The sequence below is a fragment of the Rhipicephalus microplus genome, chromosome 1 (assembly GCF_043290135.1).
Source record: "Rhipicephalus microplus isolate Deutch F79 chromosome 1, USDA_Rmic, whole genome shotgun sequence".
Lineage (NCBI taxonomy): Eukaryota > Metazoa > Arthropoda > Arachnida > Ixodida > Ixodidae > Rhipicephalus > Rhipicephalus microplus.
In genome coordinates this window covers 154,403,887-154,419,859 of record NC_134700.1, presented here as the reverse complement: position 1 = coordinate 154,419,859, position 15,973 = coordinate 154,403,887, and the positions used below count along the sequence as shown (strand labels likewise).

Genomic DNA, 15,973 nt, shown 5'->3' with positions numbered 1-15,973 from the left:
TTTCGACCACCAGGTGTCCTTAAACGTGCACTGTCATCGCACAGTACACGGGCCTCCATTTGAAATGCGACCGCCGGGATCGAACCAGCGACCTTCAGGCCAGCAGCCGACCACTCTACAACCGCCACACCACCATGACGGACTGGCACGCTCTCCTTGCCGGTCATGTCGCGGCAGTCGAACAAGGACTGCATATGCTGGATGCACCCCTCTGCAAACAGTTCTGCGGCCTCCCTGGATATAACGAACACTGATGTAGAAGATTATCGGTTGTAGCAATCTAAATACGAACATTGGCTCTTCACGCTTTATTTTAGTGACACTTCCTTTTTTTATGATACAACCAAAAATGTGAGAGCCACCATGATATCGTGGTGGCTGTCGCATTTCGCTGTTATGGTATAACGATGTTTGTTTGGTTCACGCGAAAATCAAGGCTGAAATGGTATAGCATATAAAGCAAATGAAATAGCGAGAGACTAATATCACAACCACTTTTTTTTTTTTCAAGCGTTTGTTATAGTTGCGGAAATTTTGGTTAAACAGTGCAACAAAAGCGCATTTGGCCGGTCACACGACCGCATCTGAACTGAAATTTTAAATCTCCAGAGGAGGTAGGTAACGATTACATCGTTTATAGTGGGTTTGAAGCCTGGAATACAACCCGTTTTTGCACCGGGGAGTTTGGCTTGAGCAAGATCGGTGATTTGACGTGGCGATTTCTACATAAACTGTTATAACGAATGTCGGTTATGACGAACTTATTTGTTCATCACTGCATCGTTTCAACGGCCTTCGACTGGATACACAGCCGACAACTCTGACGATTGGTCCCGGAATCCAACTCTTATTCGAATCAGGCTGCCAGATTGCTCTGAGGACATGTAATCCGCTGTCTTGTTCAACGCATAATAAACTTGTGCCGGGTTTTAATTAAGGGCATAATTCTAATTCGGCGTTATTTTCTCTTGTCGTCTCCTGGCTGTGAGCCGATAACCGAAAGCCTGTCGCAAGGTCTTTTTTTGTAAACCAACGAGAGGCTAACGTTATCGCGTATACATTAACGAATGGTTAGTGATAATCGGTCGATCGGTCACTGGGTTGGTTGATTTAGTTTCACTGAGCAAGAAGTATTTTTCATGCTGAGCGGTTTAGCTGCCCAGGCAATCCGACCGCCATTCATCTTCTTTGACAGTTCTTAAATCTTCTACCGCGTATCTATAACTTCGGTGTCGTGTAGACATTCGTGATTCTTGTCCTTTGGGTCCATCAGGATTTCTTCGCCCACCCACAACGCTGCTCCCGTCACTGCATGCGGGGAGTTCAATTTTGACAAAACAAACTGCACGCCACGGTTTAGTGACGTGCGTATCAGTGATGTGCGGCGGTCACCGGCGTATTCCGCCAGCGTCGAGCAGCGTTACACCATGTGGCGTCATAGATGAACATCTGTGATGTTCATTGCGTCGTTATGAAAGCAGATGGCAAACACTGCAACCGCAGCTGATGCTGCCCTTACATGGCACCTGCATATAGAAGCTTTTTCCGAAGCCTTCTTGAGCACTGCAGTTTGCGCCCTTTCGGACTGGGGTGGTTGTGCATAGTTCTATATGAGCTTCATGGCGTACGCGACCGGCATGTAGCCTTAATCATGGCATGACCCAAGGAGGTTTAAAAAAAAAACTTTTTTTAAACCTCCTTGGCATGACCTAATAAATGTGCTTGTAATACGTTCATCTATCTCCTTCTACGCCAATTTCTGTATATGTATGACAATTTAGAGAGGCGACAGCGAGAGTACCCGGACAGGCGGCTAGACATGTGGATAGAACGGTCAAATGGAATTTGGTTCGTTAAGTAATCAAATGCGACGACCTACTAGTTCCGGCTTACAAACAAGGTTTTTGAAATCAACAGTTTAAAAGTTGATTGTGTGCTTTTTGTCAATTAGCCAATTTAGCGTCACTCTAGCTTTGGCAACGGATTTCCGCTTCGACGTAGAGTTCTAGTGCGAAGATGACAGGAGCGCGACTGTCGTTGCGTTTTTATATATAAAAAATGTGTATTGCTTAAAAAGCACCCTGTTATTTAATTCGCATCACGTCAAATAAATGTAGTGGAAAGAATCTAAACAGATTAAAAAACAATATTTGAGTTGTAATTAAGGTTTGAATCTGGTCTATATAGTACAGTTTATTTTTCTTCCTGTGAGATATTTAGTGTAACACGTTTTAAAAATGCCAAAATAGTGATTTGCATTGTTACAGTAATAAGAGGAGGTAAGATGACATAATTCTGGAAAGATAAACACCACCACATTTCCCTTGGCACCCGAAAGACTGCTGGCGACGAAGCTGCCGCTAAGTTTACGTGCTAGCCAGCTACGTTACACCAAGGATTTTCATGCCGTTTACTAGCACTTAGTAATCGTTTTATCACCGAAGATCGACAAGAACGAGCGAGTTGACTCGCAAGGCTTCAATAGATTGTACTTATATGTAATGATCGAAACACGAGAGAAAGGTAAATATATAACTTAATATGTGGAGTTTAACGTCCCAAAACAACCATATGATTATGAGAGACGCCGTAATGTGGAGGGCTCCGAAAATTTTGGCCTCCTGGGGTTCTCTAACTTGCACCCAAATCTGAGCACACGGGCCTACAGCATTTTCGCCTCCATCGAAAATGCAGCCGCCGCAGCAGGGATTCGATCCTGTGACCTGCTGGTCAGCAGCCGAGTACCTTAACCACTAGACCACTGCGGCGGTGCGGTAAATGTAACATTAACACTAGTCAATGAACGTCAAACGAGAAGTTTGTCAACCTCGTCGCCCATAGCCGTCGGCCGGACCTTCTTGAGACACAGTATCAGCAAGGGCTTGACCGATGATGTACTGCTGGGCATCGGGGTTTGGGCTGTGGAGCACAACCTCCCAGGGTTCTAGAGTGTGCGAGCTGTCACACTGAGTCGGACATGTCCAGACCATGTGGACGAAATTCGCTGTTACCACCACAAATTTTGCACTTTAAACATATTACTCTTGTGTGCAATGGATGGACGGAAAAAACTTTATTTCGTCAGAATGCAGCTGCGAACGATTAGATGTTATACGATCATCAACCCAAGGTTGCCGGGGACTACTACCCTTGTCTGAACGACTGGCTCTGAGCTGGCAAACACAGGCTCCCACTGCTCGAAAGAAAATCAGGCATGCATAATATCCGCCGGTAACGGCACCATGACACTTTCCCACAGTATATGGTCATAGATGATGCCCTTGCCTGCATGGTAACATATGCATTGAGGTTTAATCTTTTCCGGGTATATGTGCACTCCAACACAGATGGGCTGAGAATAGGTCGCGTCTGAAGTTTTCTCCGGATGCATTTCTGCGCCTTGGTCAACCAGGTTGGACAAAGCCTTCGCATGTAGTTTATAACGATTTATTATGTCGTAAAAGGACACCAGGCTCTACCTTCTGCTGATTTTCCCGAAACGGGTGGCTCACAACCTCGAACAATACTCATGCGAGCCGCCTAGTGCCTTGGATTTCCAAGTGTGGTACTCGGACAGTTTCTACCTCCAGAACGTCCGTTGTGGCTCGCCAGATTTCAGATGTCTGTTTGCGAATCGCTATGAATTAGGTCAGATTGAAAATTACAGTTATAGTTTGCGTTATCGTCGCTTCCCAAGCAGCATTTCAGCCTTCCTGCCTAATATTAGACTCGGCGTTACCTTAAACAGGGCGTTGAAAAACACCGTCTGAGGTTTCCTGCGTGTAACTAACCATTCTGTTCAATTACGTGAACCGTGTAGATAAAATCATCACGGACTACGGACTTGGATGGTGTAAGGAGGCTGACTCGGTCACCCGAAATGTCTTACCCCAGAACCTCCCAACTCATCGAAACAAGAAGAAACAAAAGTTTTTTGAGATTTGTGGCTTTCATTGACATTGGGGCTGTGGTATCAAATACCTACATTTAAAACATCAAAATTTCATATTTCCCTTACCCATTGTCGCAAAAGAAACAAATACACAGTTATGAAAGGACCGCTTCAGATTAGAATCATGTAGGGCAAACATTCCATAAAACATTTCTAATAAAACTGGTATGGGTTATGTTTACCTTCTGTCATAAGATAACACATCCAGAGCTTCCAGACGTAGCAAAAAACTAAATCGTACTCGCGTACCTTGAACCGTGCTGCTTTCACGTGATCGGCTTTCAGTTTCGTTATCAACAACGTCCGCCGCTTTCCTTTGAAGCACCGTTTGCTTTGTCTGAAGTACGCCACTTCAGAGTAGAAAATATCAAGAATAAATCATGTCGCCATAAGAAAGGGTTGATAGCGGAACAACAAAGCCCGACGTGCCGACTTGCAGTGAGCGTCCGAAGGACTTTCACATTAGTTTCAAGATAAGAAAAAAGAATGACAACAAGGCTACTCGCCGAATGAACCGAAGTAATCTAGAACAATCGAGCGAAACCTCGGAAGCTCCTAACGATACCATTCACGACTGTTTGTTCGTGGACTCAATAAATATTATATCAGCAGGAACCCATTTCCCCGTTCCGCCAGTTTTCTTTCTCTCTTTTTTCCTCTTGACGTCGGTTGTGTCAGTTACGATCATAAATGGTTAGAGCGTACTATTGCAACTCTCATTACTTTATCTCTTTATATTTTTCTGCAGGAAAGGGTCGTCCCGCGTGGCAGAGAAAGCCGGCATCCCGATCCAAGGTTCTCCCGGGGTCTACAGGCGGCGCGAGTCGGCTGCTATCGCCCTCTCGAATAACCATGTGCAGCGAGTTCGAGATCAGGCCGCTAGGCGGGGAAGCATCGTTCCCGATCTTCTCGCTGTCAAAATGGCGGAGGCGGGCTGTACGTCGAGTTCGTGGCCCAACCTGAAAGAGGATTACGAGCTCGGCGAAGTGATCGGTGAGTGTCGTCCCTTCGTTAAATGGTTCAGAAGGGCTAGCTATAACACCCTTTACTCGAATAGTTGTGAGCGCGGCGTTAGTTCTGCGTTTGTTTACCTCCGCGACGCGGTCTCTCGTTCGTCGCTTCGCAGCCGGCAAACTTGAACGGCTCCTGTGCGGTGCGGCATGAGTCTGCAACGTCGGCGCTGAGTAATACAGTCTTCGTTTCGGGCGCTCGCGCAATAACCTGACCGAGATGTTAAGGCGCCGACGTCTTTCGCGCTGGCACCGGTGATACGGACGTCGGCGGGGTTTTCTGTGAAGCGGCATCGCCAACCAGTTGGACCGTTCTTTGGGACGGATTTTCTGAGACGCCGGTCGACCGCCGCTACGTCGTCTGCTGTCGCCCATAGAACAGCGAAGCAGCGTGAATCGCTTTAGAGCTAAAGGTTTCCGTCTGCGCATCTTTCATTGGCCGCTCATGTCGAAATGCCTTCACGCACGTCGGCGCTACACCATTCATACATAGCCGCATCCTTCGGGCTTTTGGCCTTTCCTATAACATTCCTCAAGGCAGCTTCGCCGCCAAACCGGCTGTTTAATATCAATGCTCAGCACTTATACAACAGAATTATCGTCGTATTTTGGTGTTGCTGTCGTAACGACGGGGTAACTTTCATTTTCTACATGCTAGCACTTTTGTTGTAGGCCGGCGACTCTGTCGAGCCTGCGCGGGAGTCGTGCCGTAGCTTACCTTGACGAAAAAATTGTTCACGTTCCGCTTCTACACGGGGCGGCTGGCTTTTTCATGCACGCACGCCGCATTGTTTACATACCCGGACGTATTTCTGATTCCGTCGATCTCGGCGCTTACTTTGTGTCGCTTGTGTACGCTATGGCTGCGTCGGTCTGGTGTTGCTATTTTTATGTGCGCTGCGAACGCTATGCTGAGCTGTTTCCTTCGGAAAATGAGAAGCTGTCTTGCACTTTCGCTTTTTTTTTTTTCGCGGGTGCTTAAGCTCTTACCTTAGGGAGCAGTTGTCCTGCAGGCAAAGCCGTCAGTGGCAGCGAAAAACTGTGCGAAACCATGGACCGAACCGTTAATTTGCCCAGCGTACCCTGGAATCCCGCTGTCTGTGAGCTAAACAAATCAGAAAAAAAGGAAACTCGAACGTGAAGCATTTTTATGTGTCCAGAAATGTTTTTTCTTTCGTATTATCTTTTTTGTTCAGATAAGGTCGAGCGCGGAACGAGTGTTATCGGATTGCGATTCGTTTGCGCTTATCTCCAGCCAAGTTATGAGCACTAGGTCATTGCCATGGGCCTTCTGAGTCATTATCCGATAGTTTCTGTCTTTAAGCGTTCGTACGAAAGGCATCACATCCGCGTTCACTGCTGCAGCACGGGGCGAAAATACGGGAGGGAACAGTTAGCACGCTCAATGCTTTGATATGTGTCCTTATTGGTCATAGCTATCCTGTATGGTTCCTCGCTGCTTCATATAACCTAAAGTGTACGAGGCAAAGCTAATTTTGCGTGCAGCATATTGCCTCTTTGAGAGTTTGCTTTTCTCTGAGACAGCTGTGCGTGCGTTAAATGTAATGCCTGTTTTCACATGTTGTCATTTATGCAGCCTACTCGCTGGTGTTGGGGGAAAAATACATCTGTCGTATTTACGAATTTCGAAACAAGTGCGTGTGCGAAAACGGACAGCTGCGACACAAATGCATATTGCACGCAATTGGACATTATAAAGCTGTTCTAGACTGTTGCCAGGCCTGCATGACGAATTTATGATCCAACGTTTCACGTTTTTCATTGTTTATCGCATTGCTGTGAGAATCATGCTATTTTGTTATTTTATTGTAGCTGTTAGCATTGTGACATTGCACTGTGTGCTGTTTGCTTGTGTCATTTTTCAGGTATCCAGTGATCATTTCGCCATGTGTGTGGGGTCGGTTGCATGTGTGTCTTATTTGCACGGCTTTACCAGTATGTTTTCATTCACTGCAGCATCGCATGTAATGTTGCCCACATAGGTGTGCCGTGTACAGGTATCCAAATGCTGGCAGCCAGATTGTGTGGCTGGACAGCTCAGCAAAAAGAAAACCCAGAAGTCACAGTGATATAGAACGAGCTGTGCCACTAACTCTGTCCACGATATGTCTCAGTTGGCCATACAGGTTTGCACTTTACGCTGTGCTGCGCAAAAGCCACGCACTCTGCCGTTATCATGAATGTGAATGTATTGAAAGAGTTTCTGCACTGGACTTGTGTGTTCTGTGTTTGTGGACTTTTCTGTGTCACTATTCTTGGTAACGTCTTAAATCACCAATAGCAACTGGCTCTGTAAAGTGCGTGCAACTCGAGAAAGTGAAATTTAAAAGTCTCTCAGTGGATTTCATATTCCTTCTCAAATAACGAATTAAAAGTCACTTTCTGTGCAAACTTAGATGCTGATGATATAAACTTATCTCATTTCATTTAATGAGTAGTGTTCTGTGCACATGAGCACTTCATCTTGAGGGTTGAACAAGCACAACCAAGATTATGGAATATTTCTAAAGGTACATCGTTTTGGAGGGTCTCAAAAAAATGCCAACATCTGACCTGTGTATATTGAATCATGCAATATCCAAGCAGCATTTCGTTTGGGAGGGTTGTCAAGAAATTGTGTTGTGCGCATTAAAAAAAATGCATGAAGGTGCGTTTTGCTCGCACACAAAAATACATGCATACCGGCACGACTTGGTTCACACCAAGAATCTTATCGGTCAGGTGGTGTCAGTCAGATGTTAACTTTTATTCATCAATGCGTAGATCCCTATGATTAGTTTTCTGTGTACTGAACCTTTAATGAGCATTGCAGGTGTTGTAATAAATAAAACTTAAAACGTGGTGACTTTTGAGAGTTTGATGCTCTTGCCATTTACAGCTTACAAAAAGCAGGGCCTTTAGGATTGCATTTCATTGCATGAGAGAGTTGTCCTTGCGGCAAAATTCGTGCACCAACTGCTTATTAATACTGCACTTAATTCTGCAGTGATTCAGCCTTCTATGTCTTTCTACTAACCTTCAATATTTTAATACAATGACACAAGTGCTGAAAGAGACAGTCTTGGTACTAACGATTCTTAAAAACATCCACATGATCATGCGTATTGCTAAGAGGATATCCCATATCCACAACCTCGGCCACGGATTATATTGGTCAAGATTCATAGGGCTAATTTTGAACGTCCAAAAATTACTAATTAGAAGAGTACATAAGCAGGAGAATCGCTGCCTCAGTAGCTTCATTTGTAGAACGTTGCACTCCTAACGTGGAACAAGTAGATTCAGTTCCCATCTGCAATTTCATCTTATTTCATTGCCACTTTCCATAGTATTTGTGCTTTTGATTTAAACAAAATGATTTCTCCTGAGCTTTTTTTTTATCTTTCCAGAAGAGAATTCTCTACTCTTTTGCACGCAATAGCTTTTTTTTTCTTTTTCATATGTCTCACGCAGGTGTCGGTGCCACTGCCACAGTTCACACAGCGTACTGCAAGCCCAGGAAAGAGAGATGTGCCATCAAGCGCATCAACCTGGAAAAGTGGAACACAAGCATGGAAGAGCTCCTGGTTAGTGTTCTCAACCAGTGTGCGTAGTTCAGTATTAGTCTGTGAGCTTTCTCTCGGATCACAAAGAAACCATTGGGAGGCAGTGTTTTTCTCATCCAGGAAAATCTCTTGCCATCTCGAGTTCAATTAAATTGTGGGATATGCATAAATATTTTTCTGAATTACACTGCTCAAACTATCACGTAATATATTTTAGTAGCGTCCTATCCGTGTTCTTAGCAGGTTGTTAAACCCAAACCAGGATTTTTGTGAAGCTGAAACAGAACCTACATCCACAGCATGTACCTGAACAGAAAAAGATATCTCTTGCCTGTTTGGAAGAGATCTGTTCAAACTATGCGCCATGGCTGTTGTGGTTTACAGGGAGAGACTGATTTAAGAATAATTATCTTCTAAGCAAATCTGGTGTATTGCTGCATCTGCACAGATGACCAGTTTGCTAAACATGTGAAAAAGGTATTGTGTGAAAAGTATTATGTTTTCTTGCACATAACCCATTCCTGCATATAGCCCACACCACTAGCTCAAACTTTGCAAAAAGGAAAAAGAACTACGCATATAACCTTTGCATATTACTCGCACTCTCGAATATTAAGCACACTATTCTATTTTTTGAGGTGGATATATGCGAGAAAATATGGTAATATCTCAGCACTTATCAAAGTTTTCTCACTTTTATGTTACCTGTCAATTCACTGAAATAGAGGAGGAGGTTTATTTCACAAGTTTCAAAATATTCAGATTCATTTAGAATGGTGAATGACGCTTTAGAATTGAACTCTGCATGCACCATATGCCATGCTTAGATGCATTTCAACATACAGATCTTTTATAATGAATTTCACTATAATACAAAAGATGTAGTCCTATGTGGTGCTATTCTTTCAAATTATGTAAAGATTTGGGTTGCAAAACAGACTGTACATTTTATTTCAGTTCAATCAACATTCTACATTTTGCATTTGCGTAGCTCAGAGATAGACAGGTCAAAGGGCCACACACATCTGCAGCGCAACACGGTACTCATAATGTAGCCGTGTTTCCAGTTTCTTGTTGGCTGAGTGTTGTTATTTGTCACTTGATCAGAAGCTGTTGAACTGTTTGGTTCACAGTAACTGAATCTTCCATCTTGTAATGAAGTTTGCCTTGTGCCCATAACTTGGCCCTAGTAGGTGGGTGGCCTGTTTTTATAATTGCGCAATATAGGACACCTCTTCCTTCAGTGCTCACATTCCTTGCTCTTTCTCGTTGTCTTGTAGAAAGAGATCCAAGCAATGAGTGCCTGCCACCATGAAAATGTGGTCACCTACTACACCTCTTTTGTGGTGAAGGAAGAGCTCTGGCTCGTCATCAGGCTTCTGGCTGGCGGTGAGTGTATAGATATCGGGCAGAGCGTTATTTGCCTTGCTGCTTTCATACAAGAAAAGCATTGTTCGGCATTATCATGTGTGCAGAACACAGAAAAGGCCTAGTCCCTCTGAACGCTAATTGAATAGTTCCCGTCCTATTGCTTAAGTGAGAGTGCACTTAGTGTGAGGCTTCTAGGTAGAATCAGTGTTCTTTTCAACGCTTCACAGGCTCCTTGCTGGACATCATCAAACACAAGATGAAAACGGAAGACTGTAAACACGGAGTCTTCGACGAAGCCACCATCGCGACGGTTCTCAAGGAGGTGCTTAAAGGTCTCGAATACTTCCACAATAATGGCCAAATCCACAGGTAGCTACCAACAGTGCTTTATATCACCAACAATGCTTTATATCACATTGTTTCCGTCTCTCTCTGTACCTGTTCTTGACAAACCAGGTACATTATGCGCTAGCAGTTGTTCTCATTTTGACATTGTTTCTGATATCGGTATTATGCGCGACATTGTTTGGGTCTTTACGATGGTTTAGGATTTTTTTGTTTTGCTTTGTCGGAAATACGTTAATATCAACTGATGGTACCATACGATCGTACAGAAAAACAGTGCAGTGAGCCATCAAGCATGAGGACACTTACAGAAAAAATGCAAAGCACTGAACGTTCAGCAAAGGGCTTGTTTTCACAAGTGGGCACAAGTTCCTGCACATCTCAAATAGAAATTTAAAATATATATATATACCAAATTGTATGTATTGGTGTAATCCTCGCACTCGAATAATTCTCGCACCCCCCACATCTTCCAACAAAAATACATTATTTTTTCCTCGGATAATTATCGCAGAAAATTGCCGCAATAACGTCGTCTGCTCGTTCCAGCCGTTAATGATGATAACGCGCCCCGGTTGACGCCATCTCTTAAGTATCAAGCGTACTATTATTGCACGGAGATTCAATCCAAGCGAAAGCGGCAAGTGTGCGTTGCGGCTTGTTTTGTATGTTGTGTCAATAATCTTGTCACGTTATGGGGTGATACTGAAGCTACATGGCTGCTTTAAAGTTTAAAGTGATTGATCATGCACTAAACAACGACAACAGGGCCGCCGGTAGGCCCTTTGGGGTCGACGAGTTTTGTGTTCGCTACTGGTGACAGCAGCTGAAAACACGTTGGGCCTGCCGTGTGCCTAAGACTGGGATTGATGGTAAACTTTATTTCTTCAGAAAGAAACAGCGAACGATTCTGTTAAATAGCCATCAGCCCAATACTACGCTTACTTTTCGAGGGCTCTGGTTGAGTGATGAACGCTACCGCAACGCCCACAAGCTTTGCAATATATGGTATTCTGATTCTCGACTATTTGCTTGCACTTTCTGTGTCTTAAATAAATCTTGCCTTGTGTTGAACCTCTGCTTTTATTGTTGAGGTAAATTTTAATTAGTACTTTTCAGTGCTTCCTGTTAGTTGCTGGTGTGAGAATCCCGATTTGCGGCCACTTTGTTTTCTTTTTCGCTCTGTACGTTTTCGTGGAAAGCTTTCCCCGCGTAATTCTGGCACCCCCCAACTTTGCTTCGGTTTTCCGCTGAAAAAAGTGCGAGGAATATGCGAGTAAATACTATATATATATATATATATATATATATATATATATATATATATATATTGTGAGGAACCGGGTTTATTCAGCCAGGCTCGAGCTAAATCTCACTGGTAATGATATTTACAGATGATGAAGATGTACAAGTGATGATGATATCTAAAGAGAATGAAGAATCATTCGCTTGTCGCGCTCACACTGATTCCCCCGGGCGGTGAAAGCGGTTGCCTGGTCGCTTGACAGTATTATGAAATGCGTCGCGCATAAGGCTTTAAACGAGATACGTGCACTATCTCTGTTCCTCGGCAACGATGGTCAGGATTAGCGCTGAGGAGAAACGTGGTAATTGGCAGGAGATGTCTGTTCGACCACCGTGTACGGCCCAATGAAGCGACTGATGAATTTGTAGCACAGGCCGGGGACGCGTAGTGGAGTCCATAGAAGAACTTCGTCACCAGGGGAAAAACTCACAACACGGCGAGACGAATCGTAGCGAGATTTTCGAGTGTCTTGAGAGAGGCCGGTGTCAACACGGGCCTGGTGACGGCAGTGTGCGAGGCGAGATAAAATTTCTTCAGAAAAAGGAGCTGTCGAAGGTGCAGGGACCGAAAGGATAGAGACATTCAGAGCGAAACTCGGCGAACGACCATGGGCAAGAAAAAATTGAGAAAAGCCGGTAGTGCATTGAGCAGCCGTATTATAGGCGAATGTCAGGAAGTGTAGAATTGCATCCCAGTTCGTGTAGTTGGGGTGAATGTACATGGCGATGATGTCCGATAGGGTCCGATGAAACCGTTCAGTCAATCCATTGGCCTGCGGTTGGTAACTGGAAGTGGTCTTGTGAACGGTGTTGGAGGCACACAAAACTTGGTCGATAATAGAATAGAAAAAAACTTTGCCACGATCACTCAGGAGAACGCATGGGGCTCCAGGGCGCAAAAATATGTGGCGAAGGAATGAATAGGCGACCTCAGTGGCAGTCCCAGATTGTATAGAAGCTATTTCTGCGTAACGGTTAAGTTGGTGGACGGCCGTGACAATCCAACGATTTCCATTCGATGATATTATGAAGAGGGCCATACAAGTCGATTTCAGCGACTTCAAAAAGCAAAGCTGGAAAAGGAAGATGTAGCATTAAGCCAGCCGGATTAGTTGTAGGTCGTTTTCGCCGTTGGCAATGGACACAGGAGGCGACGTACTTAGCGACGGCTGAAGAGAGGCCAGGTCAAAAACAGCGACTTCGTACTTTGTCGCAAGTCTTGTGATAGCCTAGATGAGCGGCGGTTGGATCATCATGAAAGGCTTCCAGAACTTCACGGTGCAGAGAATGTGGGATGATGGGTACCCACTTGTTGCCATTGATGTGGTAAATGTAGCGGTATAAAGCACCACTGACAAGCTTGAATTGTTTAAGTTGTCGACGGAGTCTGGCGTTTGGAGGAGTAGTAGAGCCGGTCAAGCGGTCAACAATGGTGCGGCAGTATGGATCGACACGTTGTTTTGAAACAAGGACGGGTAGTGTGGCAGGTGATGAACTTAGCACTGCGATTGGAGAGGTGCGGTCATTTTGGAGTATCGATGGTGAGTGGCTTCCGCTGGGCAAAGAACAGTGCCATGGAGCATCGGCATCTTGATGCTTCTTGCCAGATCTGTAGGCGACATCGAAATCATACTCCTGCAAGCGAAGCGCCCAGCGACCGAGGCGACCCGATAAGTTTTTCAGCGATGAAAACCAGTATAGGGCGTTATGGTCGGTAACGATGGTAAAATGACGGCCGTGAAGATATGGTCGGAATCTTTGCACTGCCCAAACAACAGCAAGGCACTCCTGCTCGGTGATAGTGTAGTTTTTTTCTGGAGCGGTAAGAGCGCGACTTGCGTAAGCAACGACCATGACTACTTGCGTCGGTGTGAAGGATGGTGGGTGCGGTGGAATCGAAGTGGCGCAGTACCAGATCTGACGTGAGGGCTTGCTTCAATGCCGTGAAAGCGCTTTTGCAGTCTTCAGACCAAATGAAGGGGACATTCTTTGCGAGGAGTTGATGGAGCGGAGACGCAAGTTCCGCGAAGCCACGTATGAAGCGCCGGAAGTAAGAAGATATCCCAACAGAGCTGCGCAGGTCCTTTTGACGTAGTGGACGAGGAAAATTGAGGACGGCGGCAAGCTTCTCGGGGTCCGGCCGAGTTCCTTCTTTGCTGACGAGGTGGCCGAGAACCTTGATTGTCTTGCTAGCAAAGGTACATTTCTTGGTGTTAAGCTGTAGACAGGCTTTTGCAAGGCATGTGCGGGCTTCGTCAAGATGTTGTAGATGCTGCAAAAACGTGGATGAAAACACTACTATGTCATCGAGATAGCACAGACACGTTTTCCAATTCAAATCACGCAATACGACGTCTATCATGCGTTCGAAGGTGTTAGGCGCATTACAGAGTGCAAAAAGCATCACATTAAACTCGTACAACCCATCTGGCATTGAAAAGGCGGTCTTCTCTTTGTCAGACTCCGACATTGGTATCTGCCAGAAGCCTGACCTAAGGTCGAGGCTAGAAAAATACTCTGCGCCCTGTAATGAATCCAGTGCATCGTCAATCCGAGGGAGAGGATAAACATCCTTGCGCATTATTTTGTTTAGCGCACAGTAATCGACGCAGAAACGCACTGTCCCATCTTTCTTTTGAACGAGAACAACTGGGGTAGACCGTGGACTCGAGGAAAGACGTATGATGTTGCGTCGTAGCATGTCAGAGACGTTTTCCTCGATGATCTGGTGTTCTGCTTGAGACATGCGATATGGACGCCGATGTACAATACGAGAGCCGTCAGTCTGGATGCTATGAGTAGCGGTAGTACTCATGCTGAGGGCGGGCGAGTTCACGTCAAATAGAGAACGGTGTCTATTCAACAGGGCGAGCAAATCTTCTGTTTGATCAGGTGTTAAGTCAGTACTTATGGTTGCCGACACAGGTGTGGAAGAGGCATTGAATGGCAGTGATTGTGACTTAGGGACATCATTGTGGTTGTTGTTCGGAAGAGTAACAATCGCAACAGGCTCACTGTCGACTGCGCAAGATACTGTTGAGCCACAGGGGAGCAGTACACACTCAGGTGTTTGATTTATGGCGGCTAGGTAGGTAGACCCATCGAAGAAGCGAATAAGCCCTGGTGTGATCACAATGCCCCTACATAGGGTATGCCCCTAAGGGAGAATTAGTGCGTCACCATCCACATGTCGGTGTAATTAACGCTTATAATTTCTTCGATGTATGGCCGAAGTACATAATCTGACGTGGTGACAAGGAGGATGGGTCCCTCGTGTTCAAGCGGAGAGGAGTCAGTGGCATTTAGACGCAGGAAGCGCTGATGACAAGATATGAAGCCGACGCAGAAGACAAGAAATCCCACCCCAGAATGAGAGCGTGGGTGCACTCACTAAATACCGCGAAAATGATGTAATGACGAATGCCTTCGATGCAGACACGAACAGTACACTGCGCAAGTAAACTAATTAGAGCGTTGGTCTCCGCATGGAGAGGTGGGCTGCCATAAGGCGTGGTGACTTTTCGAAGGCGGGAACAAAAATTAGCACGAATAATCGAAATGGCAGCGCCAGTGTCTACAAGAACCTCAACGCATACACCTTCTACAAACACTACTATCAAATTCGATGGCCGTTCTGGAGGAATTGTTAGCTCTCCGGTGGATGCAGTTTTCCCTCCTAAAACTGCATTGGGGAGTTTTCCGCGTGGGTGTTCGTTGAATGGGAGGCGGGCCACAGAGGCGACACTGAACGGCTACCTGGCGAAGGCGACCTGCGGCGAGACGTGCGGGAATTCCCAGGCATGTCAGTATGGTAGGTAGGAGACCGTAAACAGTAATAGGACGATCAGGAGGGTGGTCGAAGGTAGTTCATGGTCGGACGGAAGGTTCGATGTTCTTCTGCAGCGTAGCCGCGTTGCTCGTCTTGTTGGCGCCTTCGACAAAACCGAGCGATATGTCCTCGATAGCTGCAGTAATAACAGATGGGTCGAGGTGGGCGCTGAGGTGCGTAGTAAGGTGGTGCACGCACTGGCGGTGACAGGCAAGCCACAGACGTATGGTCTGCTGGTGTAGGCACAGAAACGGTGGGTGCGGCAGAGAGCGCGGCAACTTCGGCGTATGTGCGCGTCTGGGGCACGCAGGGACCCTTGGAACACGTCGGACGCGATCTTTTGTTTGATCAGGTCTCGCAAGCTATCTTTTTTCAGAAGGGAGAGTAACTTCCGCAGCGCAGGAAGATCAGTGCCCGTGAAGCTCTTCACGAACGATGTCGCAAATAAGCACACGCAAGTCCAGGGGTGCAGGCAAACGAATGTCGGTGGCATCGGAGCAGAGGCGAAGAGACTGAAGCTCGTCAAGTCGCTGACAGATGGTTATCACGTCCTGGGTGGTGGCAGGATTTTGTGTGGCGAGGGCGTTAAAGGTGA

At 45.8% G+C, this 15,973-nt stretch overlaps 1 protein-coding gene across 9 annotated transcripts in view; it reads left to right on the top strand.

Annotated features, from left to right (window-relative positions):
* Window positions 1-15,973, top strand: part of fray (oxidative stress responsive kinase frayed) — a 293,102-nt gene that overhangs the window by 242,218 nt on the left and 34,911 nt on the right. For all 9 annotated transcript variants that reach the window (XM_075887521.1, XM_037429835.2, XM_037429832.2 and 6 more), the window contains exons 2-5: window positions 4,701-4,945; window positions 8,437-8,549; window positions 9,809-9,917; window positions 10,127-10,268. In XM_075887521.1, the coding sequence (XP_075743636.1) occupies window positions 4,701-4,945; window positions 8,437-8,549; window positions 9,809-9,917; window positions 10,127-10,268 (609 nt within the window). The remainder of the gene's footprint in view (window positions 1-4,700; window positions 4,946-8,436; window positions 8,550-9,808; window positions 9,918-10,126; window positions 10,269-15,973) is intronic.